Source organism: Lonchura striata, chromosome 1 (genome assembly GCF_050655825.1).
Source record: "Lonchura striata isolate lonStrDom1 chromosome 1, ASM5065582v1, whole genome shotgun sequence".
In the NCBI taxonomy this organism is placed as follows: domain Eukaryota; kingdom Metazoa; phylum Chordata; class Aves; order Passeriformes; family Estrildidae; genus Lonchura; species Lonchura striata.
The window spans coordinates 70,452,399-70,478,633 of NC_140703.1; the positions used below are offsets into that span (position 1 = coordinate 70,452,399).

Below are 26,235 nucleotides of genomic sequence, written 5' to 3' on the forward strand. Positions count from 1 at the left end.
GCTGCCATGGCCATATTTCCTGAGGAAATGCAGCCAGTGGTGCTGGGGGCACATTTCCTCAGTTAGATGTGGATCCATGAGGTCCTCAAGTTTCTTCATGATATGTTCAGTGAAAAATTTGACAGCAAAGTCATTGACTGGTAGCTTTCAATTCTGTTTTCTTTCCTGAGTAATGTTGCTGGAAGGTTATTTGAGTCCTGAGTCAGGGCAACAGGACTTTGCTCAAAGGAAGAGAATATGTGTGATGAGAGAGGCAGCTTTCTTTTCCTTTCCAGTATAACAGCATAAATGTGAGTGTACTGGAAGCAGAATTATTCAACTTTGTTAATGTGTTTTTTTTTTTTTTTTTTTTTTCTTTGTTTTTCTAGGATCTAGTTCAGGATCAAAACTAAAAGTTCCTGAGCTGAGTATAAATGGCATACAGCACGTTGTTCAAGCCGGCCAGACTTTAAATCTCACCTGCAGGTAACTGAGTTGGATTATAATAATTTAGCAGGGACTTCATACACCTGACACTTTCTTTTTTTGTAACTGAAATTAGAAAAAAAATTAAACCTTATGTTGTGGGGAAAGGTGGGGAGTGAACTTCAATGGCAATTGTTTAATAGTTCTTTGTTGTTTCTGTTGTTGTTTTTGGAAAACAAGATAAAAGAGAACCCCATAAATAGCCTGATATAATAAAAAAGAAAGCTTGGGAACTGGAGCTATATAACTGCAGCCCAACATAATTGTTTCTGCTTCCTTATCTGTGTTTGCAGGGGGGAAATGGTTCATTCATGGTCTTTGCCTGAAACTCTTAGCAAGGATAGCAAAAGGCTGAAAGTAATTAAATATGCCTGTGGAAGGAATGGGAAGCAGTCCTGCAGTAGTCTGACCTTGAGCAGAACTCAAGCAAGTGACACTGGAAATTATAGCTGCAAATACCCAACAAGTCCAGCAAAAAAGAAGAAGGAATCTACAGTCTATGTATTTATTAATGGTAAGATTAAGTTTTTTTAACACTTTGTGGTACTTGTTCTGCAATACAGCAAAGTGGAAAAGGAAGGCAGTTCAGCTGTGGCTGAGTTTTGAATAATATTTTCAGCCTTGCATAATGTTAATTTGACAATTAATGTATAAAATCTGCTTTCTCAGATCTTGCAAATACAAATGCTAGTCTTTTATCTGTTAGAAAAAAAATGAAGAAAAAACAGACCCAATCCATCCATCTGCCTAGAGAAAACACAAGTCCAGATGGAAGTGGACTACAAGCAAATATGTGAAATAGGTATCAGAAGCCATGTCCTATGTGATGGGATGTGATGTCATTTCTAGGCAACTGAAGTATGCTAAAGCTGTCTGTCAGATCACTGACTTGCCTCATTCTCCAGAAAATTACTATTTGCATGTGAAGTCATATTTAAAAATGTCTTCTGTAATCCATGTTACACAGATTGAAAAAATCTAGAATAAATTTAATCAAATTAAGCGTAGAGTTGTGTTCAGCAAGCAAGTATTATGCAATGTATAGGAAGTGCTGGAATTAGATCAGTTAGACTATAAAAGAAACTTCATTCTGATCCTGTTTCCTTCCAGGGTATTAATCAGACACTTCTGAGAAGAGTTGAATTCAATAGACACAACAATAGAATAATGAATTATTGACACTTTAGGGATTTAATTAATACTTTAGTTTTTCCTTATTTTTACAGAGTAAAATTAATAGATTACTGTAGTATTTCAGGACTCACAAATTTTGAAAGCACATATTACAGAGAATGTGCAACTGGAAGTTTTCCAGATTCTGGGTCTGCTGCATCAAATGACTTCACATCAGAGTGAATTAGCCTTTGTTTTAATTTTGTAATATGAAGAGCGACACTGGCACTGTGAAAAAAACAGAATGAAGTGGACCTCTCATTACGCTGATAGAAAATAAGACAGATTTCCACATTATTGTTTGTTGCTTTTTTGAGCACTATTGGCTGTTCATGATGTTCATCCTACTTTCCTCATCTGAAATATGCTGCAGAGTGTTTTCATCACCCAACTTTTTTCATATAATTCTCTGTAAATCCAACAACAGATGCATCCATGGAAGAATAGCCAAAATAGGATATTCATTTAGTGACCAACAGCCTGCAGGCTAGGGAAATGTACAATTTCCTTGGATGCCTTTTGCAAGTTTCCTATCACGGGACCTTCTTGAACCTCCCACCTCAGATATTATCCCTGTCTGAGACCTACCCACAGTCCTCTCCATTCACCCCATGAGAAGGACCTCTCTGCTATCCCTACCATACAAGGGATGCCTTTGCATTCTCTTGGTCTCTCACCTGTTTGAAGAGTTAATTTTTCTGGATCCTTAATTTTTACAAATGAGAGACACAACCTATCTTCTACCTCTTCACTGCCTCCCAACTTGCATGTGGCTTCCCTGCATCTAAAAGGCACCTTCAATCAGATGATTGTAAACCAAGGTTATCTGCAGAATTCACACAGCAATGGAAGAGAAATGTATCATTGCAGAAATTGTTTTATGACAGTCCCATGCCAACCCTTGTCCTTCCATCCCCTCTTATAATTTAAAGAAGGCTGCCTAAGTGTCTTGGTTTTGTTGGTTTTTCAAGGACATTCAGTTACAAATCTTGATGTTACTGTTGAAGAGAAGGCTAGATTTTATAACTCCTCCTACCTTAATTGCCAAAAAAGTAGTAAAATGTTTAAGGAACAAACCTGTAGCAACCTTAGACTACCCTGGCATGTTAATTTTCTGGATTTGACAATAATTTTTATTGAAAACAAATTTCTTAACATTGAAGTGTTAGTTGTGTCCCAGGGTAACAAAATCCTCTGTGAAGACTCTCTTTCCCGAGTTCAGTTTTACTTTGCATTAATTTGTGGGTGTTTAGGAAATAAACATTTGTGAAATTTGGGTCCCTCCTAGTTTTGTATTGTTTCCTGTGACAGGACGTTGTGTCAATCCATTTCCCATATTAGCTCCATGTGGATCACCAAGGTGCCTGTTTCCCATGTCTTAGCATGCTGCAGATGAGAACAAATAGTTGCTATTTACAAACACAGAATCTGAATCAGGAAAGTTGATATTGTTTGTACAGGAAGTCATCACTTATTGTTTTAAAAATGTTCTTCATTTCCGTAATTGGAGTGATACTGAATATGAACTGGATTAAAAAAAAAAAAAAAAAAAGGCCCAAAGACCAGACCACAATAAACCCAGTTCTTTGGTTCAGTGATGAACATATGCTACAGCAGAAAATATCTGGTATAGAAAAAAACAAGACACAAGGTAATGAGAAGGAGACTGCAAGTCCCATAGGCCCCAGGATGACTTGAAGCATTTCTGAAGTCCTGCTTTTGGGGGTCAAGGAGAAGGAGGCTGGTGACTTGCCTTTGAGGAGCCAGTCCTGACACCACCCTTCTTTCAGCTGGAGAGGTCAGTACTGAGTTGCAGAGGGGAGTGAGTGCACAGTGTCTCGTCAACTCTTGACCCCACACAGCTCAGGAATTGAGACATTAAGCAAGGGAAATTAATTCTCTTAAGAGTCTTCATCTTTGCCTCCAGAAAACTGATGGCCTGACTTTCCCCCCGAGCCATGGAAAAAATCTGAAATGAAGCAAAGCCTTTTTGCCAATTTCTCCCCTGTCTCAGACCCAAAACTGCTCAGAGATTTGTTTTGTAAGGGAAAATACAGCCTAACAGTAAAAAGGAAAGATTTGCAATGAACACTCACTGCATACATTGCAGTGAGGCATGGGGAATTTTCTCCTTGAAAAGAGATAATGATGGAATAAAGACATTTAAGAAACACCAAATTATCAGCAGGCTGTTCTGAATCCCATGTAAATTTCCCTGGGGACAATACTAAGGGCTTTTCTTTCTGTCTGCTTTGTCCCACTATCTCCAAGGCACTTTTCAATTGCTAGAGCTCATTCAATGTCTTCAAAAATATGTAGTACTCTTAATTCTCTACTCCCATTGTATGACAGAGAAAATCTTGTCAGTTCAATTACATTGATATATCAGAGTTAGATTTTTTGCATGAATTTAAGCAAACTGTGATTCAAGTTGAAGTGTTGCTATTTTCTGTGATGAAAACTGCTTTTGGCTAGTAATATACAAGAGTGAAATCTTAATTCTTCTGCAACACAGAACAGAATACTTCTCAAAGTAAAAGTATTTGGCTCTAGGGCAGTAGCCCATTTCCTAGTCAGTGTTCTCCCTCTCCTTGTCTTTTCTCATAATCCTGTAGTGTATGTCTTTTGGTTACTTACTTTTCCTTGCAGAATGAGACATGTTTTAAAATGAAACCTCTAGGCTGGGTTAGTTGTCTATTCTCTTTCTATACTTAACAGAGAACAAAAGAATCTTCTGGTATGTACTGTTCATCACCTATCACTTTTCAAGAAATCTGGAGAACAACCTTAGAATAAATTTATTGCTTTGAGAAGATTTAAGCAAGGTGAGGAAAATCAGAGCTGTATAATTAAAGGTACAGGTCCTGAGAGTCCTTGTGCCCACCAATGCCTAGAATGTCAAACATGCCCACTAGCTGTATGTATTTGGTTTGATGTGTGTCTTGGGCTCAGCAGTCCAAAATGAAGGGCTTTATCATTAGGGAATTGTTCAAAATGTAAGCCTTCGAAATCCCAAAAACATCTGGGATTCTAAGCTCATTTTCTAACAGTAAAGTTGTATGCTGCAGATTTTGAGTGTTTTAGAACTTCCTGGGCACCTCTCTGGGAGGTCCTCCTGCTGACAGATAGCTGGATCCAGACCCAGAACTGACATGTATTTAAGATTAACTTGAATGGATTGACTCCTGTAATCCTAAAGATACTATTGTTGAAGAACATGGAGGGTATCCAAAGAGTTCTGCAAAAGGGTCTCTTTAAATCAGAAGCATCACAGTCAAAATAATTCAAAGTGTAAAAAAAGCAGTAAGACAAAACACCCTGAGAGCTAACAGAAAGGGAGATTTTTCTTCTTTTTCCTTTTTCTTCTTATTTATAAATTACACACTGATAAAAGAACCTGCTCAGGCCTGGGAAACTCTTCCTCTCCATGCCTTTTTTTGTCTTTGCTTTTGGCACAGTTTTAACATATGAGCAGTACGGTTTTGGCTTACACCGTCGGAGTCAATACTATGATAGCGCTTCTGTTATGAAGAGGAAACTCATTGGAATTAAACTATGTTGCAGCTGTATCAAGTATGCGGACACATTTTTAGTTTCTAATGAGGTTCCTGTTACAAAACAGAGACCTCTAGGACTTGCTGACGTCAATGGCCCATAATTGCCGCGCTTTTGTCATTGCGTGTACATGGACTCAGTATCACAGGACACCGTGAGGAGCAGAGCATGTGCGGACACTTTGGCAGCATCCAGCACTCTGCACTGATCCCTCCATGGTCCTGCTCCCTCACCAAGGCTCATAGCTCCTACTGAAACAAACACTTTTCCACTGTGATCCACCAAATGGAAGGAGCATTCCTAACATCCATTAGCCTTTCTAGGGATTGCTTGCTGAACGTAGTAATAGCTCTGTCGTGGATTTCCTGGTTAATATGACTATTTTTCCTGAAGATTTTTCACAATGTTTTATTTGTGTCATGGTTCTATGTTGACAATAGCGTAGTGTAACTAGTCTCAAAGTAAAACAAACCTTGCCTAAAAATTGTTGTACAATTGTATTAGAAATTCTTTGTGTCAGAATGTGCTCTAGATATAAATTAATAATCATCTAAGTCCAGGTAAAAGAAAGAAAAACAAAAAAAGAGGGGAATACTTTATGTCTCAGGTTTTCTTTCAAGGTTTAGTCATATTTTGTATTTGAAGAGTGTTATTTAGGAGGTTTACAAGAGGCAAGAGTTGAACAACCTTTCTTCTAGAATAAGACATACAAAATGAAATTGTTTTTCTTTAAGGAAATTAGGCATATGAGCCGGTTCAACAGACACATTTCCTAGGGCATGATTAAGCTCATGGTAAAGCAGATGTCTAAAACAGGTCAGATGAATCCCATTGCAAAATTCCCCTTTTCTCACCATGGACAACACTAATGGTTTGGCTCCTAGTTCAGTTAGAAATGTCTGCTTTGGAGATGTGCAAGTGAGGCTGGAATGACTCTTGGTGTGCAAGATTCTTTTGGAATTATTTCTGAACAGCCCCAATAATTTATCTGGGATAAATAAAGTTAAGGAGGCTTAATCCCTTCAATGGAAAGGGAATGTGGCAATTGGCCCATGAACTTCAATGAAGTCTGCATGTCTGTTCTTTACTAAAGACTGTGGTCCTTTCACATGAGGGAAAAGGGTGTTATGTGAATGTGATGAAAATATTTCACCTCTTTTAGCCTGAAAAGAATCTTAAGGATGATCCAAATGTAATCAGGTATTTTGGAAGTACTTCAGAGCTTTTAGAGATTTCAAGGAGCTTAGATTTTCCTGCAGAGACTTTTCTTCTTGCAAATGTATGTGTAAGTCCTCTGACTTACATAGCTCAGATTATTAAAAACAAAACAAACCCAGGAACAGTAGCTGAATCTTGTGGAAAGAAAAACCCTCTCCATCGTTTCTGAATTTGGCATTTCAGTGTTGGCTAATTTAGTTGTTTGTGCAAACCCCATAAATAGCCTAGACAGGTTACTGATACCAGACATAATATTGCTTGTGCTAAGTCTCTTATCAAATTTTTATCTGGCTGCCAACCAGCTTAGCAAAAAAGCTGCTATTTATGTTCTTTAACAATATAGCAAATGACCTTCATGGATTTTGTGATTTCATGAGTGGTCTTTGTGGTTTCATGTTGATTGCAACTGAGAGATATTGTAAGGAACACAGCCAACCCAGCACACAGTCATTCATTCTAGGCATAATTTAAAAATACACTAAACTGATTTTTAAAGTAACCTTTAACACACATAAATATTCTGGCTATCCAGCTTTCATTTTTCTAACCTTACAGGCAGCTCTAAAAAAAAAAAAACCAAAAAAGTAAACCAACAACCCAGATCAATAATTCATAAAAACAAGGTCAACCCCTTAGATCTTCCATTCCAAGTCTCAGTGAAGCTGAATGTGTAACCTGGATGTGGTCTTCAAAATAGGTCAGTCTGTAATGTAGAGTTTTCTGAACATAGAGTGGAGCTGGCCCAAAAGACTGCTGGTGGGAAATTAAGTCATGCCAGATGTGCTGCCAATCAGCCATGTGGGGAAGGTTCATTTACCTCCCCTCAGGAAGAAACTGAGAGGAAATGTAATGGGAGCTAATGGCTAGGGTAGTAGCTGGGGTTGTGATGGGAAGGAAAGAGGAAAAGAAAAGGCAAGGAGAGCTATTGCTTGGGGGACAGAAGAATTCCATGTTGTTGGCAAACTCTGCCAAGGTGGTATAATCTGCCGTGGCTCTGCTGTGTGTTCAGCTTTGCCTGATCCACACTGGTAAAGCCTGCACCAGATTTTGATCTTGAGGCACCAAGAATATTTCGTTCAGGCCTTTATGATGGAAGGAGAATAAAATCAAAGGGAATCAGGAAAAGCCTCCACGCTCATTATGAAAACAAAACTGTGCTAGGAAACATGATGCGTATTTCTTTTAATCAAAAGCAGGAAGACATTTGGAGCACTTGGGGCCATCAATTGCCCTCTGGCCCATGGCGGAAGTCCCCGGTGATGTCAATGGGAGCTCTGCACGCGAATAGCGGGGGCACGGCGACGCCTTGGCGCACACGGCAGGGAGTGTACCAGGAGAGGCTGTGACCATGCCTTGGAGCCCACCAAGGGCAACCAGAGTGCTTTGGCCACTTTCATACAGCACTTTGTTGGCTTCTTCACATGTGGACGTGCATTTCCACTAAGAAGAAAGAAAAGCCAAACATAGTGTTTTATGCTGGTTTCCTGTCCCTGCCTTTGGATGGGCAGGAATCCTGTGAGGTCTGAGCTGCACAACCCCCACTGCCTCGATATTGGCATCAGTCAGTGGTGATACTGTCTGTGGACAGCACCGGCAGTCCCCAGAATGGCTCTTCCTCACACTTACAATGATCTGGAGATTATGCTACAGGAAACGACTCTGCAAAGCTTGCTGGTTTTGGGCAGAAACTCTTAATTTTGTGACAAAGACAAACGAGTGTTCAGGGAGTAGTAATTCGGTTTGTCTGGTCATGTTAAGGGGCAGGTGACCTCTTCTGTGGCTGCAGTCCCCGAAACAAAAAAGGTTCTTTTCCCTGTGCTACAAACAGGTTCATTCTTGGTCTTTCCTTGAATCGTCCTGCAGAGGAAATGTCAGCCTAACAGGTCCTCAGGGCATTTTTTATTACATGTGCATCCTCTATTAGTCATAAGTTCCTTTCGCTATCTCAGTGAACCTTTAATACCTACTATTAAATAATACTTTGTGGGTTTCATTTCAGAAAGTTTGTGAAACTGTTTCATTAAACCACCTTAGCAAAACTTTTTCTGTATCCTGGAGTACATTTGAAATCCTCTGCCTTAGGATTCTGACTGGTATAAATTAGAGCAGAATCCATTTATCTTCCTGTTTGATGTCTCAAACAAAAATATTATTGCATATAGTAAGAAAGAGGATCCTAAGGGCAGAACATTTTGATGACCCTGGGAAGTGCATGTCATACTTTTGAAAGACAAGCAAAAGTAACTTAGTTGAAGAACTGCTTGAGTGAACATAGGTCAACATGCAGAAGTTTGGGGCCAGAACACTTAAATCAAGTGTTGCAGTTTGAGGTTTTATAAGGGATTGGTTCTTGCTTACTTTACCATTTATTATCCAAGAAAGATTTCCATTGTTATTTCTAAGATTTTTGACTGAGTTAAAATAATGGGATTTGCCTGAAAAAACATTAGAGCTGTAGATAAGCACAGAATAAAGATCTTAATGTTCTGCTTTTTTTAGGAGTTAAAAAACAAACCTTATGTGAATTTGGAGGTAGTCTATCTGCAATATGAGTCAAACTGAAACTTCAGATCTGAACACCTGCAAAGAAGATTTGGAGCCAGAGCCTGTGGCTTAAGCCCCTCTTTGTTAAGTGGTCCAAACAATAGCCGCAGCAATGTTCCCTGTTCCCAGCGCAAGCTATTTATGACAATGCCCTTTGTTAAAGGGATTGTTCAAGGGACGGTAAATTACTCTGCCAAGCTTTAGTTTTGAGTCAAGAGGAATTAATGTTTTCCTGGCATTTTCATTTACCTTGTCACATAAAAAAGAGACACATAGGTATTGTGATAGTGGGAAGGAGGAGAAGAATTAACTCTTTCTAGTCCATATTCTCAGAGGTGAAAAAATAACTGGATAATCATGGTAGATTCTTTCCCCTGATTGACTCAGTGTGAATTTTTTCTATCAATTTCTTTGCAGGAATTTGTGCTTTATAGGGTGTTCCTGATAAGTGAATTTCAGCTTGCTTCCCATATATTTACTTTTCCTGGTGATAAAAAGATACAAATGCCATGAAATAAGACGCACATATCTCAGCAGTAGAGATGTTGCTGTAATGGAAAAAATGGACTTCAACTGCCCTGAAATTTAAAGAAGATTTCAAAGTAGCGATACTGTTATTGAATGATATATACATCTTCAAATACTTAGTAATAGTTTGATGAACGTGTTTAGACAAAAGTAAATGGAAGATTGTTTTCAGGACTTTGTTTAGCTTTCATTACAAACAGGGCAAGTCTGTTTTTTTAAGTCTGTATGCAGCGTTACTATTCCTGTACACTGCCTTAAGATTTCATGTGTTAACCTTTATTTTTCTTCTTTTGCAGATACAAGCAATCCATTTGTAGAGATGCACAGTGATATCCCTAAAATCATAAACATGGCTGTAGGACGAGAAGTGATCATTCCATGCAGAGTCACAGATCCAAACATTTCTGTTACTTTAAAAAAGGTACCTCTATCCAAACATGCTCTGAAAGTGTTACTGTGGACGATGTTTTTGTTTATTTGTTTACAGCTATTGTCATGCTTTTGAAATATTTTAACAATGTAATATTTCTTATGCAATGTTTATGGGTGTCAATGTGTTCAGAAATATTTCAACCCTTGAGGCTTCATTTTGAGTCGCACAGAAGGGCTTCATCAAATCTCCTACAAAGGCTGGGGATTTTCTGAAGAAACTTAAACTTTTCATACTATTTTATTAAACCCTCACTGGCAAAGGTTTCTTAAGCCCAGGAAGGAATTTCTTGTTAGGAGAAGAGATTTCCTCCCACCTCTTCCCTTGCCCTTCCTCCCTTTTCCTCTTCTGTCCTCTGAAACAGCCGGTGAGTCCCTGGGGACTTGCTGTGGCTGTACAAGGATCTTTGCAAGCCTTTTCCCTACCTCTACTCCCACTAAAGACCTTGCTGCTTCCTTTTACATATGAGCACACTTAGAGAAGGGATGGCTTTTCTTTGTGGGAAAACTTTGCAGAGAAATGACAAAGTTTGATGTGATGGGACTAGTTTTTTGGGGGAAAAAAAAGATATTTCCATGTTTTGGGAAAACATTTGTCTCTTAGATGCCTTAAGAATTACATGAACAGCTAACTGAATGTATGTAGTAAAGTACCTAGTATCAAGACTGAGATTGGGGCATTTTTTTAAAAATTACTTTTCTTTTTTCTGAAAAATTAGGTGGAAGTGGTAAAGAAGTTTTATTTCTAAATAAAGGGAGTTATGTACATAGTGGCAATGAAAGTTCAGCACTATTAAAAGGAAAAGAGGTTTGTCTCTTTATAGAATAGCATGCAATTGCCAAACAATACCACCGTAAGATGCTTATCTAGCCCAACACAAGTCTTTGATAATTCTTTGACTGCAGAGCTTTACACCAACCACAAATTTTATCAATTCTTTCAGGTGCTGCTTTGCTAATATAGATACTGATTTTGCTGCTTGGTTTTCACCTGTTAAATCCCATGAAAAAGAACAAAATGCAGAGAAAAGAAAGTGATCTGACCCAGGATGTTACCCTACGTGTGTAGGTACACACACACACAAACACACACACAGTTCTCCTGCAAGAAGATGCACAAGGTTGTGTGGCAATAGAATCAAATGCGAGTGAGACTTAGCTTTCCATAGAAGGGGTGTTGTAAAGTGGGAATTTATTTGGGCACTTTAGTGTTGCATCTGAAATCTCGGCATATTAGATTTCTAGCTGAGAAAATTCCTGTCAGGTTTCTCTCATTAAACAAATAAAAAAAAAGTCTCCTTATTTGTAGAAGATTGAAACACATCTACTCTCTTTTTTCATATCAACTTGCCTTTAGCTTGGGCTTGTAGTGTAAGGCACAGCTTTATACCATCAAAAACAGATGTAATACTCTCAGAAGGAGAAAGAGGAGGTAGAGCCAAGTCTTGAAAGAAAGGATTGGTTGCTTACATGTTTTGCATTCCAGGAAAAATAAATGTGTTCCCTAATTAATCCTAGAATTTCCTGAAGCATGTAAGCTGCAATGCATTACATCACATCTTACTTTATTTATCTTCTATGACACCATTATATGAAGATTCCAGCACAGTTTTACTCACAGAGCAATTAAGAGATGTCTTAAATGCATTCCACAGCTGTAGGCATGCTACTTCTGGAGAAATGGCAAGAGCTATTTTGTGTTTTCCATCAGTGACAAAGGAAGAATTTGGTGTCCCTATAATGCAGTTCTCTGGAACTGGAAAGAAAATACCAGCTTTAGTGTCATCTGCCTTCTATGTTACCAGGAAGTAAAAATACAAAATATTTTTGATAATCTCTCTCTTCTGGAAGGACTCCATACAGTTGCATTGCCTCCAATATTTGTTTCTTTGCAGTGTTACTTCTTAGTTTTAGTGGACCAATGTGGGAAATGTTTATTATCCATGTTCAACACTACAATCTATTTTTGTACTCAAACTTCATCTTTACCTTAGTCAAAACTTTTTAGATACTGTCTTTCTTTCATTTTCAGGCTGAACATTTGTGCAGATTGTATTTTATAGCATAGCAATCACATAGGTTGGTGGGTCTTCAAAAATCAAGAAGTTAATAAAACACAAACTGGGAAATGGGGATGAAGCTTTTAATTCCTATTTCAAATTCAGCCTTCAAGTCCCAGTATAAACTTTATCTGCAGCAGCTGATGGCCTTTTCCTTATCATATGAAGAATTGTGAAATCAATTAATAGTTTTGATCTAATGCTTAATAGTTAGATATTCAGAGCCGCTGAAACCATCATTCCTATCAACATGATTCTGGGAGTTTCATTCAGGATCCATAAAATAAGATAAACTTTATTGCAAGTAAACTGTGCACTTCTCTTACCTCTTCATTTGCTCTTATCTTGATAAATGGAAATGATAAACCTTTTGATACAATGATTTAATCCATTTGCTTAATGAGAATCCTTTTGGCCTCTCTATCATAAAGACAGTGACATTCATAGGAATAGAAGTAAATAAGCTTCAGTACAAGGAATGAAAAGTGCAAAAAACCCCAAGGGATGTTGTGAATCACATAGGCAGACAATCTGAATTCTTAATAATGACATCTCATCCTTCCCAAATTGGTGGAAGGGGAAACGTGAAAGAAAATCCAAACATTCAAAAAGCTAATGTTCATTTTTATTAAACTTTTATTTATCTCTTTCCAATGCAATCTGCCTTTGGACATGTGGGGAACCACAGCTTGACTATAACTCTTGACCATATCTACATACACAGTATGTGGCTGTACTGTGCTAATGCCACCAGGTACCAAAAACATTCAGCAGAGATTGAACAAAGAAGGAGGCACAGGCTATACCAAAAATAGTTGCATTTGAAACAAAGTACAAAGAAGGTAAAAGGCCAAGAATGCACTGGGAGCCACAGTGATAGGGTTCACAGAGATTAGTATGTAGACAATAAATTCCATGTTTACTGCAGCCAGCGCAACAAGCTGATTCTTTGAATGCCTCTGACTCACTGTTGGTTCTCATCTGAAAGCTATTCTTGTGGCTGAATTTATCTTCTGCTACTTCAGTAGAAGTCTCACTGTTATAGCACAGTGTTTCTTCATAGGTTTTCTACTTCTCTCTGTGATGACCAAATGGCCAAGATTTTTGACAAGGCCTTGAACTGCACTGGCCATGCTCTGCATAGGGGCAGGACCAGATGGCCTCTGGAAGTCCCTTCCAGCCTAAATAACGGTGTTATTCTTGGATCCTCTGTTTTGTACAATCTACACAGTGATCAGTATGGTGATGACAATACCATGTTTCTAGCTGGTGGTCTGAAGGCTGGTTTAGGCAGAGCAAAACAGCTGTGGTTCTCTGAGGGTGGGAAACAGGTAATCTGAGCCAGTGAGGTTGGCCAAGAACAGCATGGAGAATAGCTGGGTAAGGAGCTGAAGCAAGCAGGGAGAGAGGGCAGAGCTGTGAAGGGCTTTAGGCTGAGCACCCAGCCTCCATCCATCTTCTCATCTGAGGCAAAGTACTGCTATTTCCATCCTCCAAAAGGGACTTGCTGCAACATCTTGGGTTTTTCCCCTCCAACAGATTTGGTCAAAGACCAGCTATGTCGCAGTGGTCTTTTGCTAGTCAAAGACCTCAGTTTTCTGAAGTTTTTCTTCACATAACTTAGTGTTGTGTTATGCTTTCACAGGTGACGGGGTGTAACTTCTTAGTCTCAGAGATGCAAAAAAATTATATGAAAAAGATGTAACTCTAGGTGGTTTTGAGTGTCAGATGAGTAAACTGTACAGACAAAGATTTGCCTCCAGGATAAGTAAGCCTAGTAGATATCCAGACACCTCACAAAATTACAAGTTGCAAAATAGGACTCTTCTGGGTGTTTTGGTTACTTTTGCATTCCTGAAGTAAGGCAAATACAAAGTCAGTAATACATCAATTAAGTAATGAATGTGCAGTGAATGCATTCAATGGGAAATACCAGTCCAGAAGGCTCTCACCCTCTGGCTTCACTTTCGTCATGAAGACTTGTACAGAAATAGTTTGATTTTCACCAAAGCAGGAAGAGGATAAATCCAATCGAAGCTCATGAAAACATAACAATGAACTAGTTACACCAAACTTGAAAATGTGTTTTGTTTAGAATAGGAATGGCAGCAGAGCTCATAGGGACCAAGATATTGTTGAATGGTAGCCAGCAGGCTGTAACGTAATGGGCTTTATTTGTGTGTGTGCTGCACACACTTCCCTGTGATTTGCATGCTTATTATAGCATCTTATCAGCTGTTGTAAAGATAAGGAAATCTACCACGTCATTTTGTGCTCTGTATTTATTGCTCATTTGATTCATCATGAACTCAGTTGTTTTGGAGGAAATGGCATGAGATGAGCGAGTGTGATCTCGAGGGTGTCTGTATAGGGTGAGCAGGCAGCATCGACGGTGCCCCATTGTAGGGAGAAGCTGCACCACATGGGAAGGAGACAGACATTCATGCTTCCCCCAGCCCCTGACAGCCACCTATGCTGGCTTTGCTTGTAGGAAGGAAAGGGCTGTCCAGCACATAAGTCCTCTGCTTAAATAAAGGGGAAGAAAGGATGAAGGGACAAGGTGAGCCTGGTGCACAGTGGGAAGTGATGGGTTGTAAGGTGCTTAGCTGATCCAGGGATCTTTCCTTATGACCGTAATTCATTTAAACTGTACTCTGTCCCTTCTTTAAAAATATCTTACTTTTACCATTAAAACAGGTGTTATCAAAGTAGAGTCATATCCAGGCTTTGTACTCATGGCTGATCTCTGTGCTATCTAAATAGTGGCATTTAGTCCATCAATAAGGTGCAACAAAATAGCATGATCTGAAAATGAGAGGTTTTTTCTCAGCTTCAATGGCTATGTTAGGTTTTACTTTTTCAGCGTTTTCTTGATACCTTATTAAAATGGAGCTTAAAGTGCAAAAGATCATAATGTAAAAGATAACTCATACTGCTAATGAAGTGAACATTTGATCCCACATGGCAATATTTTTTTGTTTATTTTTTAAGTCTTTTAGGCAAAATAAATGACATGCATGGAATTGAATCCTGGCAGGAATTTCTTAAAGCCACAAAATGACAGCAAATTAAAACCATTTGTCATCTCCAATGAAAAGTGTGTATTTTTTTCTCTGTGTTTAAACCAGGATACTTAATTGCAAAGGTTCCTGGAGATGAGCACTTTAGCTGCCAACCAGGAGCCAACAGAATAGCAGCCCAACTGCTGAAGCTAATGGTGGTGTCAATCTATTGTGTCACAAATTACATCCTGTTATAAATAATGAAATCCTGGAAACAAATGCAAGATTCACATTCTTCACCCAGGTTTTTCATCTATTTTGTAATGAAAATGTGACTTGAAAACCCCACATCATTAAATGCCATCCTTTTCATGTTGATTGGCATTCTTTTGGGTGCTTTTCCCTTCATCCCTTTTTTACTAGGCTGCTTTGATTAGAGAGTAGACATGAGGATGAGCTCTTTTCCTGATGTGTGTTTGGCACTTCCAGATTCCACGAGAAACCCTAATTCCTGATGGCAAGACAATAATCTGGGACAGCATGCAAGGCTTCAGAATACCTAAGGCAACTTACAAATTCATTGGGCTCCTGAGCTGTGAGACAACTGTTGGTGGGCACACATACAGCACCAAGTACCTAACACACAGAGAAAGTAGGTCTCATTCTCCACTCCCTGTCTCTCAGAAAGCACCCTGCCCTGCTGGCATTACTAATTGTTCTCCTCTTTGTTACATGCAGCCAACACCATTTTTGATGTTCAGTTAAGCACCCCACGTCTCGTCAAAATGCTGAAGGGAGACAGCCTAGCAATTAACTGCACTGTCACTGCAGCCTGGAACACCAGAGTGCAGATGACATGGACTTACCCTGGAGAGGTGAGTGCTGTAGTTGGAAAGAAGAAACCAGAGGTTTCCCACAGATCATGCTGCAATTAGCATCCCAGGAGTAATTCTGCTTTGGAATGCTTGCCATTTTTTGCATTCCATCATTTTGACCCTTGCTGACATGTCTTTAAGGTTTCTTTTTTTTTTCCCCTCTGATGCTTAATTTCATAAGTAAACATATTTACACAATGTGCTCTGGTTATATTGCATAATCACGAGCAAACGCTAGAATCGCTTCATCTCTGGGAGCTTCTTTTTGACCTGATGAAACAAGAGAAATTTATCACCCTGTCCCAGCCAGGGGCTCTCTCTTGTGACAAAAAAGTCTTCAGTGAGGTTGTCTGCTCAACACATTCATTTCAAAGAATGGCAGACAGTCAGGCACCCAATTCGAGCATGTTTAGAAAAGATATTTTGATTTAGCTAGCCAAAATCTAATTTGTTAAGTGTCACATGAACAATCCTCTTGTTTTGACAACTACAGGAATGATCTTGAATGTGCTTCTCCACCCCCCACATTGGGAGCATCCTCATAAATATTTGTCACTTACAGAATAACTGCCAGGGAGTCCGTGTAAAACTGATAAGAAATTTGACATTAGCTTAAGGTTTACAACTCCCATTCCTTTCATGTCAGTTTGATTTATGCTGGTGATTCAAGTCAAGATCATTTATTATGTCACTCATTGTACCTAATCACAGGCTGAAATTATGATTGCATTATATAGGGAAGATTAATGCAATTGTTTATTGCTTACTGTAGCCATTTTCCCTGGCATTTTTTCACCTCAGAAATAAACAACTTAGCAACAAAAAATGCTCCAAATATATTATATTGCTCACTGCTGCCTTACCAAGCTCTATCTGGGCACCACACTTGTGAAATTGTGTTTTGTTTTTATTTAGATGGTAACTGAAGGGTGCTCAGTGTTTATAAGACATCAACAATGTCCTGGGTTAAATAAACTTGGAGGCAAATGCTGAGAGGGAGCTGCAGGAAATAACTCCTCAGAGTCACATTATCTTCAGTTCCACCCTGCTATTCCCTTGCCAAATTGAGTCCCTTTTCTGTCTGTAACGTTTCCAGAATTCTCCCCTCCTTTTGTTAATGTCCTTTTCTTCTGTGTGTCTGTTCCCTATGGCACTGAATCCAGGCACCAAACTATGTGCTGCTCTTCATATCATGGCTTCAGGGATTTTTAGGAGCAGTGCTGGACAATGACAATGGGGAGCTGGGCATGTTGATATGACAGGCTATACAAAAGGGAGGATCTTCTTCTGGAAAATACTAGTTTGGATGCCATGACACCTTGGGTGAATTGCCCTATAAGGCTGCTTATATTTTTTATTGTTGACCCTCTGGAAATGTTAAGTATATTTTGTTATCTGTGCTCTACAAAGATATCTGGGATTTTTTTTTTATTAAGTTATGGTGGCAGTACAGGAAAATAAAAATCCTATTAATCATGAAAAATGGTTTGATTAAGCTCTTTGTTGTTCATTTCTTTGGCTCTTATAGACAAGGAAAAGAGGTTCAATAACGCAGCGTATTGACCAGAAGAATTCAGAGGCCAACATTTTTTACAGCATCCTCGTTGTCGACAGAGTGCGGGATATTGATAAAGGCCAGTACACCTGCCACGTGAAGAGTGGGCCATCCATCAAAGCTGTCAACTCAACAGTCATTGTTTATGGTAAGAAGTGATGCCCATTTGTGGCACATTCAGTGCTCATGTACCAAGGTCAGTTGTGTGATAGTTCTACATTGTGACACAAAGTGGAAGCCATCATGGGCAGAAAAAGACAAATAAGGGAGAGAGGCACTCCAGGAGGGAGCCTGGAGCCTGGAGCCATGTGCCATTTCTTCCATGACTGTTTTCTGCTGTTGGCAATAGACATGTTAATGTTCGATTTCATCAGTTTTGTCTGCTAAATATTGTGATGGTGCTGTCCTCGGTCAGTTTTAGCAGATACAATCAGTCAAACTCTAGTTTGGGGGGAAAAAAGAAGGTGCAAGCATAATTTAAATAGAGGAAACCCACATTCTCTTCTATGGTACTTCTGCATTTCTATGACAAAATAAAGAAGAAATAAATACCCTAGCTCTACACAGATCTGGTAACTGTTAGACCATTCAAAAAATGCAAATCATTAATACGGTTTTACAGCAGGACCCTTGATCAAATTCCCTATGGTTTGTCTGGGCCTTCTGTGAAATCTGGAAATTTCTGATATTATTTCAGATGTATATGAATAAGGCCATTTTTTGCATTGTGACTCTTCGGGAAGATAACTTCTTTGGGACACCCTGTTACAATTAGAACTATCCAGGATTTTTGCACCACCATTTGTGTTAAAGACCAAGTGGCTAGTGGGTGTCCTCTACAACAGATGATTCATGATCAGAATATGCATTTATTACGTATTTTCAGTGGTTTATCTTTTCTCTCCTATCTGGAAGTGTGGACTAAGCACTCGGTGTTGGTATTCTTAGAGAGAATTTCATCTCATTTTGCCTGTTTAAGCTCTGGAATAAGGCACTGGAAACATAGGATGAATCATGATAACCAGTTACTGTATCTTAAACAGATAAACCTCATCTTTCAGAAACTGAGGTTTGGATGAAAATTAAAGTCAGAGAAGTCGGAGATTAAAATTAGAGTCAGAGAAGCTGGGACTGTTGAAGTCATCCTGCATTCACATAAGCAGCCCCATCTATAGGATTCCCATATTAGAAAGAGCCTGTATAAATAAAGGTTTGCCGAATCAGGCCTGTATCTTTCTAACACGAATAGTGTAATTAAACTACTTATTTGTGTTGTGCATATTATTTTCAATGTACATGGTAAGTGTGATTAAATGTTGAATTTATTTAATGGATGTCCATCATCCTTGTGCAATTCATGTGAGTAAATACTGTACCATAGGTACCAACAAAAAGACACTCAAACATTTTTTATACTTTGAATATTCTATTTTGCACACTTTTATTTTATTTTGCAGGGGAGAAAGAGATATTTTCCAATGTATTGTATGAATTTTATGTTTTATTGCCTCTGGTAAAAGCCATCAACTTGGCAGAGAATTGGAGATAGGGGGCAGAGCAAATGGAAAAGAATTAATTCCAGCAGGTTGTTATTATTCCAGTGAAGTGTCAAATATTTGTTGGTTTGATGAAACAGCTGTTTACCAGTGATACAGAAGTTTTCTGCTTTTTCCTTTGCTATTTCTCTGAAGGTCCCTTAAATCCTCTCTGGAAAAATATTTTCTTTTGGAACATTCATTGATTCTTGGCCTCTGAGAGTGGAAAGGTTATCTGATCATCCTCAGTTCAGCCTCCCACATACTGCAGACCACTTTATATCTTGTGCCTTTTTTTCTGGCTGGACACAATGTGAATTTGGCTAGAGTGTATCTTCTCCAAGCAGATTCATGCCCTGGGAACTGCCTCTCAGTTTCTTGTATATTTGTGGTATTCTTTTCTATTTTATAGATCTCTAGGAGATTAGGCTCTAGTCTTGCTGTTAACATGTGGGAGCATCAAAATTACTAAAGATAATTTTCATTTGGAGTCACATTTTCTTTAGTAGAGATACTCCTTTTGCAGGGTGAAAATCTGTAATACAAAGCACTTTTTTATTTTGTTTAAGATAAAATGTTCATTAATTTGAAACGTCGAAGAAAAACTGCGCTGGAGGCTGTTGCTGGAAGAAAATCCTATTGTTTGTCAATGAAAGTGAAGGCATTTCCCTCTCCGGAGGTTATATGGTAGGACAACAGTTACTTCCACATACGTATCCCGGACCTGTTTTTATAGTAGAGTTGGGGAGGATTTCTTTGAAGTTTCAGAGCTGCCTGGGGTTCTAACAAGTTATGAGAACATTACTTCCATTTCACAGGTGTGAGAAAGGAGATATGAAAAGTTTAAAGCTGAGATTCTCAAATAGGTTGGATATATCTCCTCTTGAAATCAATGGATGCTCTACAGCTGAATATCTTTAACTGAAGTGTTGCATCCAGCTTTACTCAGACATAGATAGGAAATCTGAATTTGCTTTTCAGACAGTAAGAGAAAGAAAAGAAGGCTTTCATTAAAATAAATTATTTACTTGAGCTATATAGACATGCACTATTGCAAAAAAAATGGAAGTTGGTATTATTATGCAGTGATCTGCAGGTTGTAGACCTACTTCAGCACAGCATTCACTGTGTCATTCATTTTGTCTCATGTAAGTTGTGTTAAGAATTTTTGGAGAAATTTTTTTTTATTAATCCAATTTTCATATGCAACAATGTTATCTATTCAGTATCTCAAGGGTGTTATTATTTAATTTAAAACACCAGTAGCTCTGGCTCAAGTAGTTGCACTTTAACAAAGGGTCTATGACAAGACTGATTAAGAACACAAACTATACATGCATCAACAGTGGGAGTTCAGGTTACAGCCAAGAATTAATTTTGCTCCAAAAGCATTGTTTTGTTTTACAAACTTTTATACTTATGGCTTCATGTGAAAAACTGCGTGGTGAGTGTGATGCTGATACTAGCCATTTATACATAATTTTCTGGTTTTCCAGTGTTCAGGTTTATTGACCACACATACAGATGCAAAATTCTGAACTAAAAGAATCTTCAAACACTGTGACAAATTTCTAGTTTTTTTTTTTATTTAAAATTGAAGTTGGTCAAACATTGGAATAAATAATCCAGAGTAGTGGTGGAGTCTCCATTCTTGGAGATACAAAAAACCATACTGAAAATGGTCTTGGGAAACCTTCTGACCTTGCTTTGTATAGGACATTAGACTAAATGACTTCCAAAGGCTTTTTCAACTGCAGCTATTTTGTGGTTCTGTAAAATATACATACAGTGAAGTGTCTAAATCCAAAAGTCCTTTGACCAAATTTTAGTGCTCCTCTAATAACAGTAAGAGTTTTTTCTAAAAATTTACTAAAAGCTGTGAATCATTTAGAATCCATCATCCTAATGAATTTGTGTTGCACCCTTCTACTAACATCATGTTAACCTTCTTGCAGCTTGTTAAAACGCACTTTACGCTGTATTTTAGACTTCGAAGAAAAATCTTTTGCTTCAGGAATCTGCATGTGAGCAACAGTTAGTACTTTCTATGTTGATTTTCTGTTATCTTTAAAAACATTCACTTGATATCTGATTCTTAAGTGCTTATCTAATCTACTTACTCTTCCTCTTCCTAAAATCACAGCTGTGCTTAGGGTACTGTAATACTTTGTCCCAGGATGTATTTTGAGGTCGTAGAGAAATGGCCAGTGCAAGATGATGCAACCTTTATTACTGTGGCCAACCCTTAGCCAAAATGGTTGTCTTTTAGACTAAATGGCGGTCACAGCCATGGACAACTTGGATCTTCAGAGATAGAGTGGCAATTTTCAGCAACTCTCAAATACCATAGAGCCCAGTCAGATTCTTATCAATTTTAGATATACAATATCTAAAATATTCTCTAAAGTGGTTTACAAATATAATCAATCTTATTTGAAAGGAAAGGACAAGCCTGTGGTAAACAGAATCTCAGACTGGTGATCTCTTCCCAAAGATTGAGGGATATGATGTAACATGGATGGTTTAAGCAGAAATATTTTTCAGAATTTTGATTTCTGGAATTCCATGAAACAGGTTAAAAGATGGGCTACCTGCTGCTGAAAAATGTGCTCGGTACGTGGTTAAAGACTATTCGTTAGTCATCAAGGATGTAGCTGAGGAGGATGCTGGAACCTACACCATAATACTGAGCATTCGACAGTGGAACTTGTCAAAGAATCTTACAGTCACTCTTACTGTAAATGGTAAGTTCACAACATGTTCCCATGCTTCCCCTCAACATGTAAGTGCTCAGTTTTCTTTAAGCTGGATTGTCACCAATCTTGCACTGACTTCATGGACCCAATTTTCTTACTGACTTCATGGACCCAAACCCAAGCCTCAAATGTAGAGTGAAAGACTCATCTTTGAACCAGAAAATGGTTTTCATTAGAAGTGTTTCTATCCTCTGCAGCCACATATTTGCTCCTGATGACTTAAATGTGTTACTAAGCACTCATCTGACTTAGGACTGCTGTTTTCCTTTGTTCTCCTGGGGATTTTTCTTGTTACTCACACTGCAAGAATGTAGTATTTTTATAATCGTGCAATACGTTGGAAATAAGCTGGCTTTAATAGCTTTCCAATTTTTACCCTTTACAGTGAAACCACAGATATACGAAAAGGCTGTGTCATCATTCCCTGATCCCAATCTGCATTTACTAGGCAGCAAACAAGTGCTGACATGCACTGTGTATGGTATTCCTCCACCTAAAATTATGTGGATGTGGTATCCCTGTAAACAAAACCATTCTAAAACAAGGTAGGACAACATCTTTACTTTTATTTAGTATATCTTTTTTTACTACTACATTTAAATATTTTTTGTAAGAGTAAAGCTTGCTGTAAACATTTCTTAGTTAATAAAAACTGTCTACTTTTTATCAATGTATTTTTCAGTGGACATGCAAATTTTTCTCCATCATTACTTGAAAATGGAGGGCAGACTGGTTACTTGGTATTACTGTTTGGGTTTATTTACAGTTCACTACTATTCATGCATGTAATATTAGCCCAGAAGTGATGATTGCTTTTGCATTTTCATGAGAGAAGACAATGTCTTGCAAAGTTCACATACTTTCACATGGAGTTTTCCTCCATGCTTTTCTTCATGCACAGTGACTCCTGTGTGTGGTTTCTTTTGAAATCAACAGAAAACATCATAGAAACTTCTTCCATTATGAAGAAGTGATATGTTTAGCCACAAATTCAGTTCAGCAAGCTAAATGTGCCCACCATTTTTTCCAGATGATATTTAAACTGGGTAAAGAATAAATACCACCATGCAATCTTACTTGACGCTGATGCATTGCTCAACTAATCCTGTTTTTACGTTTTGTTTTCTTTTGAACTCTGTTTCTTATGATTAGGAGTTTGTGTTGACTCACTTATCCACAGATCTTCCTGCATAATGAAATCTATCACAAACGTAATGATTAACACTCAACCTCCACAACATCATTATCATTAAGTTGCTACGGAGGGGTTCAAACAGGCAAGGTACTTGGATCACAGCCCAGTGAAGATATTTAAAAACCTGACAAGTTTTATACACAACATTTTCTCAGTTCCAGTTGAAGAATAATTACATTCCACAGGATTTCACTTTTTTAATGCTTTCATAGAATTGGAATTTAGCACCAGGCAAATATTTAAGTACATGCGTAATTGCAAAGGTACAAGACACTTCCTTCAACTAAATAGGACATCTCAATACTGAGGGTCTCAATACTAAAAATGTCAAACTAAAGATACTTGTAAGTGCTTTGATATCAGTGAGATAGTGGTCAGCATTTCCTACAAGCAGAAGTTATTTTTCCTGCGATATCCTTGGGATTATTCTAAAAATAAATAATTGTCTTTCTGTGCCCTTCTCACCAAGAGGTGGCACTAGCTATCTCTCCTCCTGCTAGAATAAGTATTACCTGAAATTATCCATTTCAAGGACAGGTGAGAGCTGCATTTCCTCTGTCTGGTATGTTACCTTACAAGGACAAGTTGAAGAACTTATTTTTGCTAATAAACATTAAGAGAAGAGAAATCACAACATCTTTTAACTAGAGAAACCTCGAGAAAGGTATATATGAAAATTTTCAGTCTTAGTTTCTTTCAAGAGTTTATACAGCTATGAATAATCTGGATTGAAACCCAACACAGCACTGAAGAAATAGTTGGTTCTTCCTTGGTACTCGAGGTGGTGCTCATCTGTTGTCAGGTATTTCCTTCTGTTAGCAATCACAGGTCTGCACTCCAGCAGTGCAGTGAGTCTTCAGAAAGAGGAATGGACATATGCATGCAGGTGTTCAGTAATGTGCTGAGCTATAGACTCCATTAAATGCTAATTAGGAGTGTGTTTGAGCAGGTGATCAAAGGAGAAATGTAACAATTTGAGTCAGCTATTGGCTCTGTTACAATGTTGTTTCCAGACTGGCTTCCAAATTGCCTTCATAATTGTTCTGTGATGATTCCCTTTAACCCTCTCCCCTTCCTTCTCCTTTAAGTACTCATTGAAGAAGTAGCCTGCAGAACACCATTTTTAAGGCTTTGACTAAAAGGAGTGGGATGATTCCCTCTGAATAATATGACAATTAACTATTGCAGAAAGGCAGAAATACATGAGTAATTACATTTTGTCTCCTGCTTCAGGAAGGGAGCAGAGTGGAGTACCTCAGCAGCTGGCACACCTTGCTCAGGCGGATGTCTGTGCAGGTTCAGGTTTTCCCCCTGATGAACTGGAAAACCCTTTAATCCCACCCATTTTAATATATGTCCCTCTTTGTGTGATGGGAGGTTTGCCTAAACAACAGATTTAATGGACATGTACCTTGTGCAGGAGATAAGAAACATATCTTATTCTGCCATTACAGCATTTTTTTATATTTATCTGCCCAACATTAGGTTTTCAATACTAAAATGTTGCTCTATTTGTGCTCATGTATGCTTGTTTCTGTACACAGATGAACCTTGTACTTTAATTCAAAGAACCCCCACGGGTTATCCCTTAGTGGAACATTCTCAGGAAATTTTTGAGTCCCATGTCATAGGACAGAGTGTGCACTCTCAGAAAAAAGATGCTGTTGCTGCAAAGACCTTGCAGTGCTCTATTGGCTCCAAGATCTGTTTTCCCCAATATTTCTTTATATGTGTGCTTAACTTCACACCAGTTGAGCACTGTCATTGTAAGCTGGGGACTGACTGCTTAAGTTAGATGCTTTTATTTTTGAAGGACTGTTGCCTATGGCCTTCTTTAATAGCCACCATTAGGTTTTGTGGATACTTCTTTCACTTTATTTTCCAAGAAGTTACAAAAATCTAAAAATACCTCAATGAATTGCATTGCTTTTAAATGCAGATAAAGCTTTCTGATTGATACAATCAATTTGCATAACTCTTTTCTCTACTTCTCTCAGGCCAGTAACAGGAGACTGACCAAATTAAATAATTTCCATAGTTTCCTTGTAGCAAATAATAATAAAAAAATGCAAAATTACTCAACAAATATGAATTTTTGAAATATGGAAAGACCAACATAATTAAAAATTCCCTGTTCTTTGTTTTCTGTTACAATTGCTTTGCTTAAACCAACTCTTGCCATGAATCAACCTTTTTAGCTAGCTAACTAGCTAGATAGTAGGTAGAAAGTTTTTCTTCTGATGTTCACCAAAACAAGGAAGCATAGAAGAGTCAAGAAAATCTGTCTGGGGCAAAAAAGCAATATTCTGGGGGTTTTTTTAAGCTTATGCAGAGATATTAAATTTAGAGATGGCAGCCAAAAGACAGTAGAAGACACAATGCAAAATAAAACTAAAAGTAATTTAAAAAACCAAAAAAAATTAGTATTTGCTGCGTCTCTCCCTCGAATCCACGGGGATAGAACCCCTGTGGAGCCCGGCCAGCTGGGCAGTTGGGTGAGTGGGCAGAGGGAAGGAACTTCTCCTTGGATCCCGGGGGGCTTGGAGAAGCTCCCGCGTGAGTCCAAATACGAGCTGGTCCCACAAGCAAAGGAAAGAGACGCTCTCCCTCAGGATTAGTTCCAAAGTTTAATGAGAGCCTGGAGAGATCCCAGGCCACATCTGACCTCGAAGGACATCCAGAGCAAGAGAGAGGGTGTCCCTGCCTGGAGCAGCCAGATATAGGGGGGCAGGGAAACCCGAGCAGGCAATGGGGGAAGGACATGGGAGCGGCTCTCGGGGGGCAAGGCCTCAGAGTGACCACTGAGGAGGGTCGGGGAGGAGTCCCAGCCAGGGTCCAGTTACCTGGTGACCCTGGGAGAAGGATCTGGACAAAGGGGAAGGGTCACCAGGTGATGGACACATCCCCTGGGAGGAGACAGGGGGATGGGTTGGGGTTTGATGGACATACAGGTGCTGATGGGAAAGCTGGGATGAACCGAACAGATACAAAGAGGGGATATGGAGGGACAAACCATTATGAGGGGATATACAGTGCAAACACAACTCTACAAGTATTTCTTAAATGATCGATAAACTGCTTTTCCAGGGCTATCTTACTGCAGTGTATGCTGCTGCTCTATAGCAGACACATTCCCAGGCTGGGCAGCCGCCACATGTTCAGTGGATATAGAAGAGTACAGCCCTGTGGGACACTTATCCTGAAGTGCCCAGCAGTCTCCTTAGCCTCTTTCCTACCACTCTGGAGCCATCCTATCCATCCTGAATTTGTCTCAGGCTGGGCTGTCAGCAGAGGTGTATGGGGGCAGACAGCAGCAGGGCTTGCTGAGAGTCTCCAGAGCCAGGC

General features: G+C 38.8%; 1 protein-coding gene across 1 annotated transcript in view; it reads left to right on the forward strand.

The window, feature by feature from the left end:
* Positions 1 to 26,235, forward strand: part of FLT1 (fms related receptor tyrosine kinase 1) — a 116,950-nt gene that overhangs the window by 14,752 nt on the left and 75,963 nt on the right. Inside the window, exons 2-10 of the mRNA XM_021541982.4 lie at positions 369 to 465; positions 759 to 979; positions 9,780 to 9,904; positions 15,464 to 15,626; positions 15,713 to 15,849; positions 17,378 to 17,552; positions 19,509 to 19,626; positions 21,514 to 21,683; positions 22,081 to 22,240. Of these exons, the coding sequence (XP_021397657.3) occupies positions 369 to 465; positions 759 to 979; positions 9,780 to 9,904; positions 15,464 to 15,626; positions 15,713 to 15,849; positions 17,378 to 17,552; positions 19,509 to 19,626; positions 21,514 to 21,683; positions 22,081 to 22,240 (1,366 nt within the window). The remainder of the gene's footprint in view (positions 1 to 368; positions 466 to 758; positions 980 to 9,779; positions 9,905 to 15,463; positions 15,627 to 15,712; positions 15,850 to 17,377; positions 17,553 to 19,508; positions 19,627 to 21,513; positions 21,684 to 22,080; positions 22,241 to 26,235) is intronic.